This window comes from Durio zibethinus, chromosome 20 (assembly GCF_047325235.1).
Source record: "Durio zibethinus cultivar Kanyao isolate XHJ-2024 chromosome 20, ASM4732523v1, whole genome shotgun sequence".
Classification (NCBI taxonomy): Eukaryota; Viridiplantae; Streptophyta; class Magnoliopsida; order Malvales; family Malvaceae; genus Durio; species Durio zibethinus.
Window position 1 is genome coordinate 327,626 of NC_143181.1, and position 19,778 is coordinate 347,403.

At 29.6% G+C, this 19,778-nt stretch overlaps 1 protein-coding gene across 1 annotated transcript in view; it reads right to left on the bottom strand.

Moving 5' to 3' along the window:
• The window catches only part of LOC111315823 (AP-1 complex subunit sigma-1-like), a 30,056-nt gene extending 12,572 nt beyond the window's left edge, over positions 1-17,484 (bottom strand). Inside the window, exon 1 of the mRNA XM_022917860.2 lies at positions 17,116-17,484. Within this exon, the coding sequence (XP_022773595.1) occupies positions 17,116-17,484 (369 nt within the window). The remainder of the gene's footprint in view (positions 1-17,115) is intronic.
• Between the last annotated feature and the right edge of the window lie 2,294 nt (positions 17,485-19,778).

A 19,778-nucleotide genomic window follows, 5' to 3' on the forward strand; every position in this document is an offset into this window, starting at 1 on the left:
TCATGGCAATTATAAGGCTTAATTGGTTTCAACATATCAACTTTAACTAAAGCTTCAAAAACTTTAGTTACCAAAGTTTCATCTATCTTCCTTGTAACATAGTATTCCTAATCATCAATCAAAGAATTTATTGTTGGTCCAATATAATTTAAGAGTAGATTTTCATTAATATTTAGGGCTTATCACTGGCTGGTATTGAAGTTTAACATTAATTTCTTGATTAACTCTTGAACCTTACACTTTAAAGTAGTGCAATTCTCTATAAAATGACTTGCATTTTCATAATGATAATCACAATGTGCATTAGGATCATATCATTTAGGATACAGAGGTTTCAATGGTTCACAAAAAAATAGGTCCTAGTAAATGATTCTTCATAAGTTAAGGGAACAAATTAGTGTATGTCATAGGAATAGGGTCAAAAAAGACATTTTTTTTTAGTATTTTTGGGGGCACTTAGACAATTACCTTGGTTGGGTATCCATTCTGGTCTAATAGGTGTAGTAGGATGGTTGTACATATATGTAGGTGTTTGAAAAAATGACTGAAAAAAGGGTGGATAAGCTAATTATTGGACTAGCTGATACGAATGAGGGATGGATGTCACATTGTTTATGTGAGGATAATAGGTTTGGTGCATTAGTTAGGGTATGGGGTAAATCCTCTAATTTGTTGCCTCACATAGTTCATTGCTTACGCTTTACTTTCTTTCTTTTTGGATGCTTCACCTTTCTATGTGCAACTTGTCTCTCTTGCATCAAGCTTGTTATTTGTTATGGCATTTTCGATAATCTAGCTTGAGATCACTATGTCTGTAAAATTCTTGGTTACATTTTCGATCAGTCTTTCATAATATAGTGTTTTCATGGTATTGACAAACAAGATAGTTATTTTTTTTTCTCTGAAAGGAGGTTGTCCTTATGCAGCCACCTATCTTTACCTATATGCGTATTTCTTAAAGCTCTCGATTGTTTTATTTTACATGATCTGCAGAGATAATTAATATAGAGTTAGATCTATAACATGTTGATATTGAGTAAAAAATACCCTCATAAGTTCTTTCCAAGAGTGGATACGAGTCTTGTCTAATTGAACATACCATCTAGCTGTAAAACTCATAAGGCTATCCTAGAATATGAGCATCAATAGCTTTTTTTGCAAGCATGCATAGCCATTTTTCAACAATAATACATGGTCAGATGAGTCACTGGGCATTTAGTCCTATTATACTTCTCAAACTCAATGACTTTGAATTTAGGTAAGATGACCACATCTAGAACCAAATAAAGCTTGATTACATCTATAGAGCCATAAAAATTCATTCCTTTTATAGCTCTAAAATTTTCTTTTAAAAATTTCATCTTTTACTGGGAACTTGAGTCCTTTGCTATCTCAGGTGCTTTCATTCCTAGCTTTTCTATCTCTTTGGAATCATCCAAATCTGGTACATGAATCAAATATGAAGATTTCATTCCAAAAGCAATAGTAGCTTACCTTTGAAATTGGGTAGGTCCAATTGCTATAGGTACATTAGGATAAACATATAGTTACCTTCCAATGCATCACGTTGCTTGTGGTTGTACCTTTTAAAAAGTTCGAGCTCGATGTGGAGTAAAACTTGATAGATATAGGGGATCTCATCATCTCGTTATTGGTGGCTTTCATGAGTAACTTCTTCTCTAATCACTTTATTTTATTTGTTCATCTTTTTCATCATTTTTATTATTATATTAAGCTACTTTTTTATCTCATCTTGTGCTTTTTCAATCTTCTCTATCCAACTAACTTATTCTTATTCCATAGCTTTGATTCATGAATGAGTATTTTATGAGTGATGGACAAGTCGATTTGAAGCTTTTGAAAGTCAAGCTATCATTAAACCTTTATTACCATAATTTCAAAATTAGGATGCTATACTATTATATTTCATTATGCCATAAAAAATTACATCTAGATGTATGTTCTATGTAAAAAAAAAATCATCCCATTGTTCAGGAGAAATTTTGAAAAGAAACCAAAACATGCTTATAAAACTAAATCGCTTGCACAAATACATAACGAGATACTTGCCACATAGCAAATGTTAACAAAAGGATTCTCCATTAGAGATTATCTTATATAAGACTTGAAATTACATTCATGAAGAGTTTTATTATCTACAGTATCCAAAGAAAATCTTTGATCTGTCAGTATTAGTCTTGTACCGCATCTAAAAAGTTTAGTAGACCATACCCTTGTTCTCCTAGTAGATACATTTTTTATTTTAATTCTTTCATCCTTTTCTCCATTTATGTTACTTTGCAAACGGCTTTATTAATTTGTTCAAACAAATGCTTTAAATGCTCTTGTTTTACCAAGAATGATTGTCTTTATCTTTTAACCTTATCCCAAAACTGAGCATATACTTGAAGCTGCCTACATTCATCAATTTTTCCATTAACATTTGTTGGAAATACAACTATTCTCCTAATTTTTTGACAAAAGCATGGAGTGAATCTTTCTCTCTTTTAACTTTGTGACATTACTTTTTCCACTTTTGTATCTAGATTTATGATTGCCTGATTTCTTTTTGAAGGTACCTTGGCTCAGTGGTAGTAGATGAAAGTGTATGGCTTGAATCTTCTAACATTTCTTTCCACTTGTCTCACTCCTGACCAATCTTCCGAACCTTACCATTCTGTCTCTTTAAATCTCCTAATTTTTCCATCTCTTGGTGAAGTTTTTTATTCTCACTTTTCAATTTATCCCTCTCTTGTTGGAGTTTTCATTTAGCAATTTTCATAACTAGCAAAGGATATCGTGGTATGGGTTTGACTAGGCCATCAAAAATTTCATCTAGATAGAGCATAATGTCTTTGGCTTTCTTAGTGTGCCAAATGAAATATTCTAAAGCGGTATCACTATACGTCTTCCTTTCTATACCCAAACAGTTTACTTTCAAGCTTTGGTGATATCTTCTATCTTATTCAAAGTACCTACATCAGTATATGCAAATTTTAATTAGTTGAGACCATGTGTCATCAAGATAAATTGTTCATAACATGATTGCCTTCGCACTATTATCGAAGCATAACTGATAACACCCTACAAAGCTAAAAGAGAGACCCAAGGCTGATTCTCGTAATTGAATGGTACTAAACATATGGCATCCTTGGTGCTCTCCAAACAACATCTTCACTTGTAAACTTATGTAGAGTTGAGATCCATTCATTTTTTCATTTTGGCTGTGGCCATTTACTTTTGCAGAACTCTTTGGTAGATATGCAAATGGTGAAATAAGGCTTACAAAATTTAGCCTCTTTACATTCGATGTGGCTTTTCATCCAAAAATACAATAATTGTAAACATTCAATGAAGTGCCCATCACCTTTTCACTGACAATGATTCAAAGACTGAATAGTTTTTGCTAGAATTATCGGTGCCACATTTATCTGATACTCTACTTGGTTAAAGAAATCTACCATCATGACTTTAATATGTCTTAACAAATTAGGAAATATCATTATTCCATAAAGAGCTAAACCTATCACGCTCATGTATCAATTATCTTTCAAACACTCAATAAGGTGATCTTGTAGAAAATCCCAAAGTATATAAGTGCCCTCATTTTTTAACTTCATGTGTTTGTCAATTTCTTACACACTGACTAACATTATGTTGGTGAGCTTTTTGCGATAGCCTAAATTTATTTTTCCAATAAATCTTATCTAGGTTTGAATGACTAAGATGAAGCAAAATCAAATACTCTTCAATTGTTGTCACCATTTCCACTTCATCAAACACGAAGCATTTATATGAGGGATCTTAAAATTTTACTATAGCTCAAACCAAATTACTGTCAATAACCATTGAAAAAAGTAGTGTCGAATCTCCATACTTCTTGTGAAAAGCCTCTTGTCTTGTTTCATTCCAATGTTCCCAAAAGCTAGTCAATTTGGTGAAATCATATCATCTAAAATCGAGAGTATCTTTTTTGGAAGAGTGGACACATAATCTCTTGGCAAACAATCTCCCTTTTTGCATTAGGTGTCCTCAAATTTGACTTTTAAACTATTAAAAGTCTCATACTAAATGGGTATAGTCCTAACTTGCAGTAAACTCTTAATGGATGCAAGTAAAATCACCTTGTCAACAAGTGCTATGTAGCAAATACCTCTCTATATGAAGATCAATAGATGCGAATGCATGAAAATGGAATAAATCAAACAGAACAATACAAATTATAATATCAAATTTTATTATTAAAAGGTGTTCCTTCATGAATCCTAGTTTGGGTCATAGCTTTACACAACGGGTTGGCATGGCTCTATTTTAAAGTGAGTTCTTTAGGTTTTTTATATGCTCAGCTTGGATATTAGATAGGCTAAAAAGCTTTTAGATTGTTCCTCACTGTCGTCCATACTGGTCTAACAAGGCACCCCAATCCTTACCCATTATAGGTTACAAATAGAAAATGTTCAATCTGAATGGAAGTATTATGCTAGCCTATGTGGAAGTTATTACCTCACAAAGACGATAAGTACTCTACTTCCTCTTAAAAAGGATTGAGCTTGAGTCGAGAGCTTATGCATGCATATGCACGTGTAGTGTGTGTGAAGGAACATGTAATCATTTCACATACCAAATTAGACATTTGATTTTTCCCACAACAGTTATAAGAAAATAATAACATTAGTAAAATAAGATAATTTGAAAGATTAAATAAAAACAAAAATAATTAACAAATTGGACCATCCAATAAATCATAAGACAACACAAACTTACTCGTTAACTCAATTTTCTTGGCGTGAGTCCCCAGTAAAGTCGTCAAGTTGTCATAACGTATCGGTCCAGAGACTTGATTGCTAAATATAAAAATTTAAGAGTCACTACCAATATTTTTTGTTAAGGTACGATTGGCCACCAAATTAAAATTATCCCTTTTAAAGAAATCCTAAGTTCAATTAAAACTTTATAAAATGGAAAAGTTTTGGTCTACGTTATAGAGCTAAGTTCGAAAGTACGATTACACGTAGGGAAGGATTAGTAGCCATACAGCTCCCGTTCGAAGACAGTACCAAATGACTTTGTGTTGCACTAAATTGGTCTTTAATTAAATGGTCTTTTGGTTTTTTTTTTTAATTTAATTATTTAAATGTCACAAAATTTCATAAGATTTTTTTTCATAATTTTGGTAAAATCTCTAGAAAATTTTTCTTACCTCAAAAGTATTCAAGAAACCCGCTCATCTTCTTGAAGAGGCTTCGTCGTCAGATCGATGAAAACTTTTTATAATTTTATTAATTTTATACTCTAGATTTTTCATCATTCTAGCAAATTTTAAAAATATCTTATTTTTTGAAAAAAATCTTCTAAGGATCACTCATTTGTAATCTTTAAACTTTCATGAAATTTTTTTTTATTTTGAAAATGCTTTAAATTATAAATTATCCATCATTCTAGAATAATTTAGATAGAAATCTTTTCATTTTGTTATTTTTTTCATAAAATTACTCATTCGTAATATTGTTTAGAACCCTATTATTGTTTTTTATTTATTTTGATTTTGTGAAATTTTATAATATTTATATATATATTTTTTACTTAGGAATAAACGTAAATTGTTGGTGTAAAAATTTTTTCCAAAATTTTCAACATTTTGATAAATTTTTGATAAATTTTATTACATAAAAACCCTAAAAATCACCCTTTCTTGATTTTTTGTAATTCCATCATTTAGACGATTTTCATTATTCCCAAGTTTAATTTTTATTTTATTATCATTTTATGATTTTTGTTGTTTTATTTTTTTTTTTCTAAATTTTCCATCATTCTAGTGGAATTTAGAAAGAATCTTTTGTATAAAATTACTCATTCATAAATTTTTAGATTTTTATTTGTCATAACGTCTAGGTTGGGAGAACCTACCCATTAAGCATAAAAACTATGGAGTCACCACTAATCTTTTTTATCTAGGAGTGTTTGGCCTTCTATATAAATCTATCATCTTGAAAGTTATCCTAAGTCTAAGCTAAGGGTCCTTAAAAATAATAGGTTCCAATCTACATCATTAGAATTAAAGTTAAGGAATTGATTACGTGTAGGGAAGGAATTAACACCTCTTTATTCCCAAAATTAACACCAAGTTAATTATGTGTTATCTTACCTAAGCCTTATCAAAGATAGTTTTATCATGCAAGTAAATATATTCCAATCCTTTTATTTATTTACAAAACATAGTCATACAAAAATTCTATCAAAAAGATCAAGCAATCATGCAATAAATATTAAATCATACAATGCAAAAATTTTCATGCCATAAATATAAAATCATATCTTGCAATAAATTATCATGCAAATATTAATATTATTATGCTTAAATTTGCTAAAATATTCATGCAAGAATGTCATGCAAATATATTAATTATTATGCAATAATAATAATCATGTAAATATATAATATCATGCGATAATATAAAATACCATGCAAATATATTAATAACCATTCATGAAAATATATAATATATAAATCATGCAATTAAATATATAATCATGCTAATAATAATACATAAATCATGCAATTATGTAACTAATAATACATAAACCATGCAAAGTATGCAATTAAATATATAATCATGTAAACAAACATGTAATTAAATACATAATCGTGCAAATAAATATATTAATAATCATGCAATCAAATTAAATATAATCATACAAATAAATATATTAGTAATCATGCAAATATATTAATAAATCACACAAATAAATATATTAATCATGCAAACAAATATATTAGGCAAATAAATTATCATGAAAATATAATATTAATCATGCAAATTCATGTAAAAATAAATACCATGCAATAAATATAAAAATAAGATCAATTAAATATTATAAAAGTTATGCAAAAGTCACAGAAAAAAAAATGAAAAACAAACATTACCTCAATAGATCACAGGTTCCAATAACTTTTTTCTTTTCAAAAACTAATACTTCCGACTATAAATCTTAGCCTTCTTTCTAAAAACTACAACATGATGTTCTTGCAAATTTGTTTTTGCTTGATTGCTTATTCCTTGTTGATTCAAAATTTTACCAAAATTTTCTCTCTTTTTAATGATCTTTATTTGATCTTGAAGTGAATTACTGTGAGACTCCTTTTTTGATCTTAGATTCAATATCTTTGTGTAGGGGTTGAATCTATTTCGATTTGGAAGAAATTAATTCAACCGAATTTAGGATTTCTCTCCAAATTTTATTCTCTATGTAATCTTCAATTTTTCAATAAATTAAGTCCCAATTCTTTCCAAAAGTATTCAACCATTAAAGTTAAAATTTGAGATAGACTCCAAGAGTTGAATTAAATCCAAGTCCATGCAAAATCCAATATTTTTTTCTTTTTTATTTTTACTTTTATTTTTATTTTTTTTACCAATTAACTTTGACTTTTTTGACTAAAAAAATAAAAATTAAACCAAAAATTAAAATTAAAAAATTAAAATACAAATAAAATTTAAGGCTTAATCTATGAGCCCAAAATTCACTTTTTCAATTAAGGCCCAATTGCAAATAACAATTAAAATTTGAAACCCAACAAATTTTAAAAAATTCTCGAACAAAATAGGGTGTTTACATTATTGTTGGATTGATCCTTTTTTATTTAATTTTATTACTTGTTTTATTATTTTATAATTTTTGTCTTTAAATAAATATTTTTAAAATTTTCTTTCTAATTCACCATCATTCTGGTAAATTTTTTTTAAAAAAAATCTATTACATGTTGCACATTCACAACTATTTGAAAATTTATTATTATTTTTTTAAAAAAAATATTTATTTTTATTTTATTTATTCTTTTTATTATATTTTTAAATTTTCTTAAATTATGTTAAATTTAAGGGTAAAATTATGTAATTAAATTTTAATTTAAATATTTTATTTTATAAATATTTTATATTATAATAAGTTCAAATTTTAAGCATACATATTATTCAAATAATATATAAAATATAAATAAAAATTAATAAAATAAAATACCAGAAACTGTCGGTCAACAATTCAAGCATGGTTCAGCTGGTCTAAGATAGTTTTCTGGCAGTCCAAGGTGGTTTGGTTGGTCCAGAGTAGTTTAAGGGCAGTTTAGTTCGGTTCAAATCCTATTCCGTTGGATCAGTCCAAGGTCAAAGGTAGGCATAGGTCATGGATCGGGTTGCTAAAATCTCAAGTCGAATCTGAGTCCATGCGCAGATTTTCTAGGTCTTCAAATGGCATCATTTTGGGTTTTTTTTTTTATATAAACCAAATTTTTTAAAATCATTTCAACCATTTTCTGTAAAAAAAAAAAAATTTAGACCTAAAAAATTTCTCCCATGCCCCTGCCAGAAAATGATTGGCCTCTATCATCATCAATGCTAGGTAGTCGGTGTCATCGCCATACAATCGTCGTTCTCGATTGCTAATGACTAAAAATAATTCCCAAAATATCCCTAAAAATTCTTTTTAACCTATTCTACCCTAATCTAACCTTTATTTCTTTCAAAATTCCTTTAAATCTTCGAGATCAACCTTCAAACTTTTGACAATAAAATTTTTTTTATGCTTATTTCTTAGCATTGGGTCCTCATTCCAGAGGCTGTGGCCTTAGGGCACAATCGAGATCCTATGCTACATAACTAAATCGATGAAAACTAGATGTCTTACTATCCCTCATTCATCTTGTGTCCTTAGAGGCTATGGGTTGGACTTCAATCATGCCCCATGTCCCAAGTGTGTCACCCAAACCTTCGTGGACATATTAGTGTACTAGTGTTCAATCATGCTCTCGGATACAAAATGTTTTGTGGGTGTGAGCTCTCGACCCTTGTTCGTCCGATGCTATGCATTTTATGTGCTCAACACGCATGATGCTTGTGCTCCATGTTGGCTCTTTTTGTCACTCAACTAGTACGTTAAGGCCCATGTGATGCCAACATCCTAAAGGAATGCTACTTGGTTGATTTTGCCAATAGTCATATGCTTGTCTCAAAGATTAAGCCATGCATATGTAAGTATGAACTAATTCTAACTGTGAAACTGTGAATGACTCACTAAATTAGTTATAGTTTGTTTAATGGTATCTACTACTCAGATAACAATAGTAATTCTAGAACTAATACGTGCAATAAACCCTGACTTCTGAAAGGGATGCATTTATTAGATAAAAGGTCGATGCAGGCTTTGCTCGTTGCTCTGATGATTCATGATAACTCAATGGATTGTATAACTTTTGTGCTGGTGATGCATCATTCAAATTTTTGCCCTATCAACTTTCGATGATAGGATAATGGCCTACTATGGTTTTTTAGGTTTTTTGGGTTTTTGGAAGAGGTTTTTTTTTTTTTTTTTGAATTTTCTTTGGCAGAGCCTACTTTTTTTTTAGGTACTCTAGGTTCTTTTTTTTTTGTTAGGTGTGTTCTCTCTTTTTCTAAGTTTCCTTATACTATTTTGGGTTTTCTATAATCTTTTATTTGTAGGAAAAGAGCTTTATTTATAGAGCTTCTAAGATTCAAATCTTAGATTTTTTGGGATTGAGATCTTAAAATTTTAACTTTGTTATTGTTTTTCAAAGCCATTGGTAGACTTTTGATGACCAAATTCTACGCTACCAAGTTAGGTAGAAGGAAAACAGATTGCAGGTGATGGTGGTACAAGGGTGCTTTTAATGCATTTAATGCACCCAAAGACTTTCAGACCAAAAAGTCTAAAAACAAGTAGCAAAAAATAATAATAATAATAATAAAAACTAAAAAAATTATATTTAGGTTAAAACAAAATAAAAAAAATAGGTGTTTACATAAACTACCTATAATCCCCTACTAGTTTGGAATGTTAGTGTTTAATTTTTAACCTTTCATACAAATAAATATTACAAATATAAGAAGGCATCTCTTGATTTAAACCTTCAATAGCATATATATCTTAGAATTCTAACAAAGTTAATGGTGTCTGCAAATTAAACCTCAACTCCTAATATTAGAATTAAAGATATAACACATATAATACTTATTTCTTCTTCTATCAAAGATTTATAACTAGTTTAGCACTATTATGGCCATGTACTTATCCTATTCATAAATATTTACAAGAAAGACCACAATTCTTCTTATCAAGTGGCACCATTTATATGTTTATATGAATAGAATTTCTATTATGTCTTCATTTCTTTAGACATTTAAATAATAAACTCCATTATGAGTATAAAAAACTCATCATTCCCACGTAATGGATCACAATAGTTTTTAAAATTTGAATGGATTTTACTAGTGCTTAATAGACACATAAAAATAACTTGTTTTTACCTATTAAACTTTGTAATTAAAGGTTACTAATTCAAAGATAGGTTCCCATTATTGGTGTCTAATAGTAAGGTGTTTAAATATATTCTACTTGTAATATTATTAACAAAATATCTTGGAATTTAATTTTCTTTTATGGTAATTACCCTCATTTAAGATTAATCTTTAATATAATCACTTCAGGCTCATATATCCAAACTTTTCATTTTGCATAGAATTTATATGCTCCAAACAACGTTACATCGTTCTTGTCATTTTAAGAAATAGATGGTATTGATTGTAGCCACAACTCTGTACTCATTAATATAAAATTTCAACTATTCTATTTTTACATTTTTATCTATTTTTATACAATTATTCTTTTAACACTATTGGATAAACTTAATGAATATACCAAGCCATTTTAATCCTCTTAAGGTATTTAAAGACCTTTTATGATTTTATTTTAATAAGTTGTACTAAACTTATTAACTTATATAATTTGCTCATAAAATTATACTAAAATCTCACAATACTATGATGACAAGTTTTTTTTTTTTTTATTCTTATCACCCCCATCCTGAGCAAATTTGCATTCTTGTATTAAAGAATGTCTCATTCAATTATCAAGATATTATTTATACTTAATCAAATTGCCATTTTCATTTATCTTTTACAATTGGATAAATTCAATTAATAACAAATAATTTTAGTCCTTTTAAGATATGTAAGGGCTTTTTATGATTTTAATTTAATAAGTATTGTAATAACGTCTAGATCCGTGGACCATCACTAAACATTGACTTGAGGAGTCGTCACCAATCCTTTTTGTTTAGGTGTGATTAGCCACCTGATTGAATGTCCCTTTTTAAAGAAAAATCCTAAGTTTGACTTAGGTATCTTTAAAATGTTAATTCGATGCCGTAAAACCAGAACTAGGTTCGAGAGTATGGTTACGTGTGAGGAAGGTTATAGCACCCCCACAATGCCCATCCAAAGATGGTACCAACTCGATTTCGTGTTATCCATTGAGCTTTAAAAATTTTACCAAGTAGTTAATTATTGAAAATTATTCTTAATTGACTCCAATACTTTTTACGAAAAATTAAGAAAATTCCCTCACCTCAAGAGTATACAAGAAAACTGTTGTTTCTCTTGCAGAGGCTCTGTCATCAGATTATTCGACATTTAAAAAAGTAAGAAAGAAAAAAAAGGAATAATGCTTCAACTTTTGATAGAGATCTCTTTTTTATTATGTTGTTTTATAAGAAAAAAAAAAAACCCATGCTTTTATACAAGGATAATTCATGCTTTCAACTTTTTCTTAAAGCATTTTTGACATTTCTATGTTCAAGAAAAATTGATGCTTTTCACTTTTCCTTAAAATGTTTTTCTTGAAAATTTTATTTTTAAGGAAAATTGATACTTTCAACTTGTCCTTAAAATGTTTTTTTGACAATTTTATTTTAAAAAAAAATTGATACTTTCAAGTTTTCCTTAAAAATATTTTTTAAAAATTTTATTTTGAAGGAAAATTGGCACTTTCAACTTTTCCTTAATAATGTATTTTTTTAAAATTTTATTTTCAAGAAAAATTGATACTTTCAACTTTTCCTCAAAAATATATTTTTTTAATCTTTATCTTAAAAAAACCATAGAAAATTTAAAGATGTTTAGTTAAATAAATAAATTATTTCAATTTAATCAATAAATAAATAAGGAAAAAAATAATAATCAATAGATAAATAATAAAACTAAATGGAAAAGAAAGAAAAAAAAAAAACCTTTAGTGCGACTTAGTTAAGCTCGACTAGGACGTGGCTCCAGAAACAGAAGCGGTTAGAACAGCTCGGTGTGCAGCTCGGCTTAATGGCCCAGTAGGAAGAAAATAAACAGGTTGGTGAGTTTTACGAGCTATGGGTTGGGTCAGATTTCGAGCGACACGCGGATCCTATCCATTTTTTAACTTTCCAAAACGGTGTCGTTTCTTATAGGTATAAAAGGCAAAAATCCCTCATTTTCTTCAGATGTCTCTCTCGTTCTCTCTCTCCTCTCTTTTGTTTCTCACTCTAGGCGATTTTCGATCATCATTTTCCATTAAATATCACTAAAATGATCGTCGATTTTAGGGTTTTATTACCAAAAACTGGGTTTTTCACCAAAAAAGTCATCGAAAAACTTGAATTTTCATAGAAAAATTCAATGGATTATGGAATTTCCAAAAAATTTGCAAAAAAATTCCAAAAAACCAATTAATACCACGAATTCCCCAAGAACTTTCTACAAAAAAAATCTTGATTCTGATCACTCATGTTTTTCTCCCTTTCTATCCTTTCTTTTTCCCATATTTTTTGTATGATTGCTGGGGGTTTTTATATTCCTTGATTCACCCGATTAGATGAGGATTTCAAAATCCTCTTATATTTCAAAAACCCTATCTTTTGATCTGTCTATCCTCATTTTTTAAAAAATAAATCCCTTTTTGATCTAGTTTTCAAAAAAAAAAATTTATATTCGACAATTTTATTAAAAATAAAACTCTATTTTTATTCATTCATTTTAATTAATTTTTTTAACCCTATCTAAAAAACTTGGTGTCTCCAGTTGCCCCTCTTTGCATATTTTCTGTGAAACATAAATTATGTAAAGATGTAGACACCTATCATAACTTCATTCAGGAAAGAAAATACTTTGGCATAGATTGAATCGAGTCTGAAAATGGAATGACTTAAAGAAGGATCTGGCATAGACCAAAATCCAAACCACAAATACCTGGATTGAATCGAAGTCTGAAATAAATAGCTTAGACCAAGCCGAAGAAGGATCTCGTGTAGGTCAAAATTCAAAATAAAATGACCTAGATGAAACTAAAGTCTAAAACGAATAACTTGGATTGAACTGAAAAAGGATCTGGCATAGGCCAAAATTCGAAACAAAATGACTTGGATGGAATCAAAGTTTGACTTTACAACAATTACAAAATTTTAAACCTTCAAAGGTTCATGATTTGAAGCATTTTAAAATTTCTTAATTGAAAATTCATAATGCAAGTTGAAACTCAAAGATTCACAATTCAGAAAAAAATTTCACAAATTTGGAATTCAAAGATTTGCAATTGCAAAATTCACAGGACTTAAAAATTTGCAAGAATTGGAGATTCACAAAAATTTTAGATTTGTAAGAATTGGAGATTCGCAAGACATTCAGATTTGCAAGACATTCAGATTTGCAAAAACTTTCAAATTTGTAAGAATTGGAGATTCGCAAGGCTTTCAGATTCGTAAAAACCTTTAGATTCGTAAAAATTAGAGATTCACAAAGTTTTCAAATTTGCAAGAATTGAAGATTCGTAGAGCTTTCAGATTCACAAGAAATGAAGATTCGCAGGGCTTTCAAATTCACAAGAAATGAAGATTTGCAAAAATTTTCAGATTCGCAAGAAATAAAGATTCACAAAATTTTCAGATTCGTAAGAATTGAAAATTTGCAAGACATTCAAATTCGTAAGAATTGAAGACTCGTAAGACTTTCAAATTGGAGATTCATAAAATTTTTGAATTCACATTGGAGAAAACTTCTAGAGCTTCACAACTATAATTTCAAAGGTTCTCATTCAAAAATTTTAGAATTTCATCCAAAATTTCTAGGATTCTGATTCAAAAACTCTAGGCATTCACATAAAAAAAAAGTTTAAAACTCAAAGATTCTCATTTGAATTATTAGAGATTATTCTTGGAGATTTTACAAATCATCCTCATCATTGAAAAGGTTTCTTCAAAAAGTTTCACAACTTTAAAAAAAATTGAGATGTTTTCCTCGTCAAAAATCTCATCATGAAAATTTTTAAAGTTTCAACGTTCAAAATTCCCCTACCAAAGTCAGAATTTTGTATGATAATGATGTGAATGCAACCCAATTTCTCACAACAATGCAGATGCCATACTCTAAACCATGATTCACATGTTCACTACATGATGCAAATGCGTGATTAAACCATGATGCGAATGCAATGTAATGTAAATGCCCCAAAAATCAACACCATGACATTCTAATTGATTGTGGTAATAAGGTTCTCAAGATTTCACCATCTCACATTTCCTTTTTAACTTCCCAGTAGTAACATTTTTAGAAGCAATTCACCAATTTCGCTAACTGACCATGTTATTTCCAGCATTTGGTGATAACTCACATATTAAATTGGTTGATCCATCACCATATTCACCACTTGGGTACCACATTTGCCTTTTCAAATAATCTTTTTCATTTTTTTATCCCTATCATCGTGGATTTCTTTTCAAAAGAATGCATGAATCTTTTATGAATATTCTCATTCATTGATTATCATTTCAATTCATGACAAGCACCATGCAATCATATATTTTCTTGATTTATTCCAGGGATACAAAAATGAGTGAGGGTAAGGTGAATTGAGAGAAAAGAAAATCAATACAAAAACAAGCTTGGTACAAAAATAAATAAATCAAGGAACAAATTCAAAGCATGCCACTAGGGTAAGTGTTTGAATGGTATAATAATATCCGAATAATGGATATTCAGACAATTTCTAACATTAATCGAAGATTCTTTTCAAAAACTCATTCCATTGACTTTCAAAATCATTTTGAGCTCTCACATTTTACCCCAGTTCCAAAGGATCTTCAGATAACATTGATCTTCTATACATTGAACTGTTATTCTAGTTTTAAGCTCAAATCTCTTTTTACCCAAATTGCCCTTTTCAGGTTTACAATTTGAGTTTTCCTTTTCTCTCCATTTTTATTTTTCTTTTTTTTCTTTCTTTTATTCTTTCACCCATTATTGATATCTCTTCCACATCAATCTCGAGAGCAATGAAGCATGATTTTGTCATTCCATCAGTAGCATGCCTTAGTCTAACATATGATCATTCAATAAGAGCATTCATATTTAATCCAAATGGACTTTTAAAGGTTGTAATGTAGGCCATGGTGAGGAATTATGAAAGAAATGGATAAAATAGGCTCAAAACATGTGTTTAAAGGGTTCAAAACCAAAGGATCATTTTTCATCATATGATGCAATTTGGCATTTTGCCCCATTTCACATCATTTCATTAGTTTTTCTTTTTTTCATTTGATCTCTTATAAAAAAACTTTCATTACTTTGCCCCAAATCATGTGTGGCATTTATTTTTATTTTTCCTCTTTTTTTTTTTTTTTTTGCTTTTCTTTCTTTTTCTTTCTATTTGAGAACCTTCACGATCTTTTGCCTCTTTTTTTTTTCAAAAATTACCCCCAGTGTGGAGGGTGATCCTTGGTCATGTTTCTTTAGAAAAAAAAAATTATAATAGGCTCAAAGGGGTAGCAATGAATGGTTTTTCGAATAGTAAAAGAAATATGGTCATTTTTCATCCCCAATGTGAATGTCTTTTTTGAGGACCATATTTTGAACAAAGACAAACTAGTTAGATGCTTTCAAGACATAATCTGCTCATAGATTATTATTTTTTTTTATTCAAATAATCTCTATGGATCAATATAAATGAGTTTTCAAAATTAAATCCTAAAATTATTATTTATACTTGTCCAAACATTCACTATTTGAAATTTGAGAATAGGAATAAAATGGATATGGAAAGTAGCAAAAAATAATGATTTGGATGAAAGAGAAATGTAATAAAATGCATCAACTTACCTTTTATTAAAATGATAAAGAATGAAATCTTATTACATAAAAGAAATATTGGCATTACTCTAAAAGAAATCCAAGCAATTTTTAGCCAGTATCAACATCCTTGTCCTTCCTCAAGACTATGCCTCTGTGTGATCAAGTGAAGAATTTTTATTGCCATCTAATTTTTTTGATTCATCGAAGCTTACCAAGCCTTTTCGGATCAAACTTTGTACTTTGTGCTTGAAAGTAGGGCAAGTTTCTATAGAATGACCCACATTCCCATTATGATAATCACATGTGGCGTATTAGCATCATACCATTGGGGATAGGATAGCTTTAATGGTTCTAGAATAACAGTATATACTAAGTTATTTTTAACTAGTTCAGGGAATAACTTAGTGTAAGTCATAGGGATAAGGTCAATGTGTGCCTTTTCTTGGTTATTTCGAGATCTATTCAAACCAGCCACTTGGTTATTAGGCATTGAAGCTGGGGTAGCAATAGAATTGGACCTATATGTGGGTGCTTGAAAAGTTGATTGGTAAGCTAGTTGTGAAACAGGATGATAAAAAACTGGTGCAACAAGATTAATGGTTAGATAATATGTAGGATATACTAACTGTGGGTATGGGGCATAACTTCTGAATTGTTGTTCTTCCAAACTTATAGCTTGAGCTTCACTTTCTTTTCTTTTGGACAACTCACCCTTTTTTGTATTAGAAGTCTTTCTTTCTTCAAGCTTGTCACTCTTAATGGCATTCTCTATCATTTCCCAGAGATCATTATAACGGTAAAATTCTTGGTGGCATTTCAATCATTTTTTCATAATATGAAAGCTTTAAAGTACTCACAAATAAAATAGTCATTTTATTTTTAGTAAGAGGTGATTGAACTTGAGCAGCTACATCTTTTCACCTTTGTGCATACTCTTTGAAGCTTTCAAAAGATTTTTTTTATATATTTTGTAGAGATATATGATCTAGAGCTAAGTCTATAATGTGTTGGTATTGAACGATGAATGTCTTTGCCAAATCATTCCAAAAATGGATACAGGTTCAATTTAACTGGACATACCACCTCGCAGCTGAGCCAGTGAGATTATCTTGAAACACATGTATTAGTAGTTTTTCATCATAAGCATGGACAGCCATTTTGTAGCACTAATCACCTTAGAAGTTTTCAACTTCAATCTTTCTTTCTCTTTAAGATCATCAAAAGCAGGGACCTCAATTGGATCATACATTTTTGCCCCAAAGGTAGGGTTAGTGTAACTATGAAATGGTACTTCAGGATATGCCTCAGAAAATGGCATCCGTGAGGCTTGTGTATTTAGAAGAGATTGGCCTTGATTTGGGCCAAACCCCAAAAGGTGTAGAAGATCCACAATATCCCATTTCTCATTTGAATTTAGGGTATCTTTTACTATTTTACCTTTATCTAATTTCTCTAGCATTTCCATCATCTTTGCTAACTCTATTTTTATCTCCTCTTGAGCTTTCTCGATCTTGTCTATACGGGTACTTTGTTCTTGTTCCATTTGCCTTGCTCGCGATCGAGTATTATACGAGTGATGTGCAGGTTGGCTTGAATTTGTCGACGATCGAGCTATCCTTGAACCTTTGATTACCACAAATTAAGATGCTTGCATTACTACATGTTCATGTCATGAAAGCAAGACTATAAAAATAATCTTAACATGATTTCAAGTTAACACATGCGAAATGAATGCCAAAAATATATGTAGCCTAATGTTATCTTGTTTTAACTGAAAAAATTAGATGAAGAAAAGAAAAAAAATTCAACTAACATGCATCTTATCATGACAATTCATGCAACATGACATATACAATAGTTAATTTCTATTCAAGAAAAATCAATCTTTGTAAAAATGTAACTTAGCTGTTGGATTTTTCTACAAAAAGGGAAGGTAAGGCTCTAACTACAGGTTAGGTTCCTCATGTTCATTATATGTGGTTTAAGGTTGATAGTCTAAAGGTTCCAAATTGTTCCTTACATCATTGTCCATCACAGACTAGTAATGCACCAAAATCCTCACCCATTACAGGCTATAAGCAGAAAAGGTTCAATTTGAGTGGAAGTATTTCGCTAGCCACTGTGGAGGCATTAAAACCTCATGAAAGCATATGTACTTTACTCCCTCCTAGAAGGATGAAGCTCAGGTATAGAGCCCATGTTATGCACATGCATATGAATGACATAGTTAGCAACATAAATAAATAAAATAAATGAAAAAAGTCCTTACAAAGAATTCAATTTTATTAGGTTTTTTGGACAAGACGAATTTATTTTCTAGCCTAACTTTCAATTTGGTCCTCAATGGAGTCATCAAACTGTCATAACGTCTAGATCCGTGGACCTATCGCTATACATTAACTTGAGGAGTCACCACCAATCTATTTTGTTTAGGTGCGATTGGCCACCTGACTGAATCTATCCTTTTTTAAATAAAAATTCTAAGTTTGACTTAGGTATCTTTGAAAGGTTGATTCGATGTCACGAAACCAGAACTAGGTTTGAGAGTACAATTACATGTGAGAAAGGTTATAGCATCCCTACAACGCCCATCGAAAGATGGTACCAGCTCAATTTCATGTTATCCATTAAGCCTTAAAAATTTTATCAAGTAGTTAATTATTGAAAATTATTCTTAATTGACTTCAATACTTTTAACAAAAAATTAAGAAAATTCTCTCACCTTAAGAGTATACAAGAAAACTATTGTTTCTCTTGTAAAGGCTCCGTCACATATTATTTAACATTTAAAAAAAATAAGAAAAAAAGGAATAATGCTTTAACTTTTGATAGAGATCTTTTTTTTATTATGTTGTTTTATAAGAAAAAAAAACTCATGCTTTTATACAAGGAAAAGTTGAAAGTATCAATTTTCCTTAAAGCATTTTTGACATTTCTATATTCAAGGAAAATTGATACTTTCCACTTTTCCTTAAAATGTTTTTCTTGAAAATTTTATTTTTTAGGAAAATTGATACTTTCAACTCTTCCTTAATAATGCATTTTTTTTAAAATTTTATTTTCAAAGAAAATTGATACTTTTAACTTTTCTTCAAAAAAAATTTTTTTGAATCTTTATCTTTAAAAAAAAACCATTGAAAATTTAAAGATGTTTAATTAAATAAATAAATTATTTCAATTTAGTCAATAAATAAATAAGGAAAAAATAATCAATAAATAAATAATAAAACTAAATGGAAAAGAAAGAAAGAAAAAAAGAACAAAAAAAACCTTTAGTGTGGCTCAGCTTAGCTCGACTGGGATGTGAATCCAGAGATAGAAGCGGTTGGAACGGCTCAATGTGCGAATCAGCTCAATGGCTCAGCATAAAGGAAAGAAATGGGTTGGCAGGTCTTATTCATTACAGGTTGTGTCGGATTTTGGGTGACATACAGATCCTACCCATTTTTTAACTTTTCAAAATGGCATCATTTCTTATAGGTATCAAAGGCAAAAATCCCTAATTTTCTTCATATGTCTCCCTCATTCTCTCTCTCCTCTCTTCTATTTCTCACTCTACGTGATTTTTGGTCATCGTTTTCCATTGAATATCATTGAAAAGATCATTGATTCTAGGTTTTATTACCGAAAACTAGGTTTTTCGTTGGAAAAGTCATCAAAAAACTTGAATTTTTGCCGAAAAATTCAATGGATTATGGAATTTCCAAAAAATTTGCAAAAAAATGTAGAAAAATTCCAAAAAAAACGAATTAATGCCACGAATTCATGAAGAACCTTTTACAAAAAAAAAAAATTCTTGATTCTGATCACTTTTTTTTTTCACCCCTTTTATCTTTT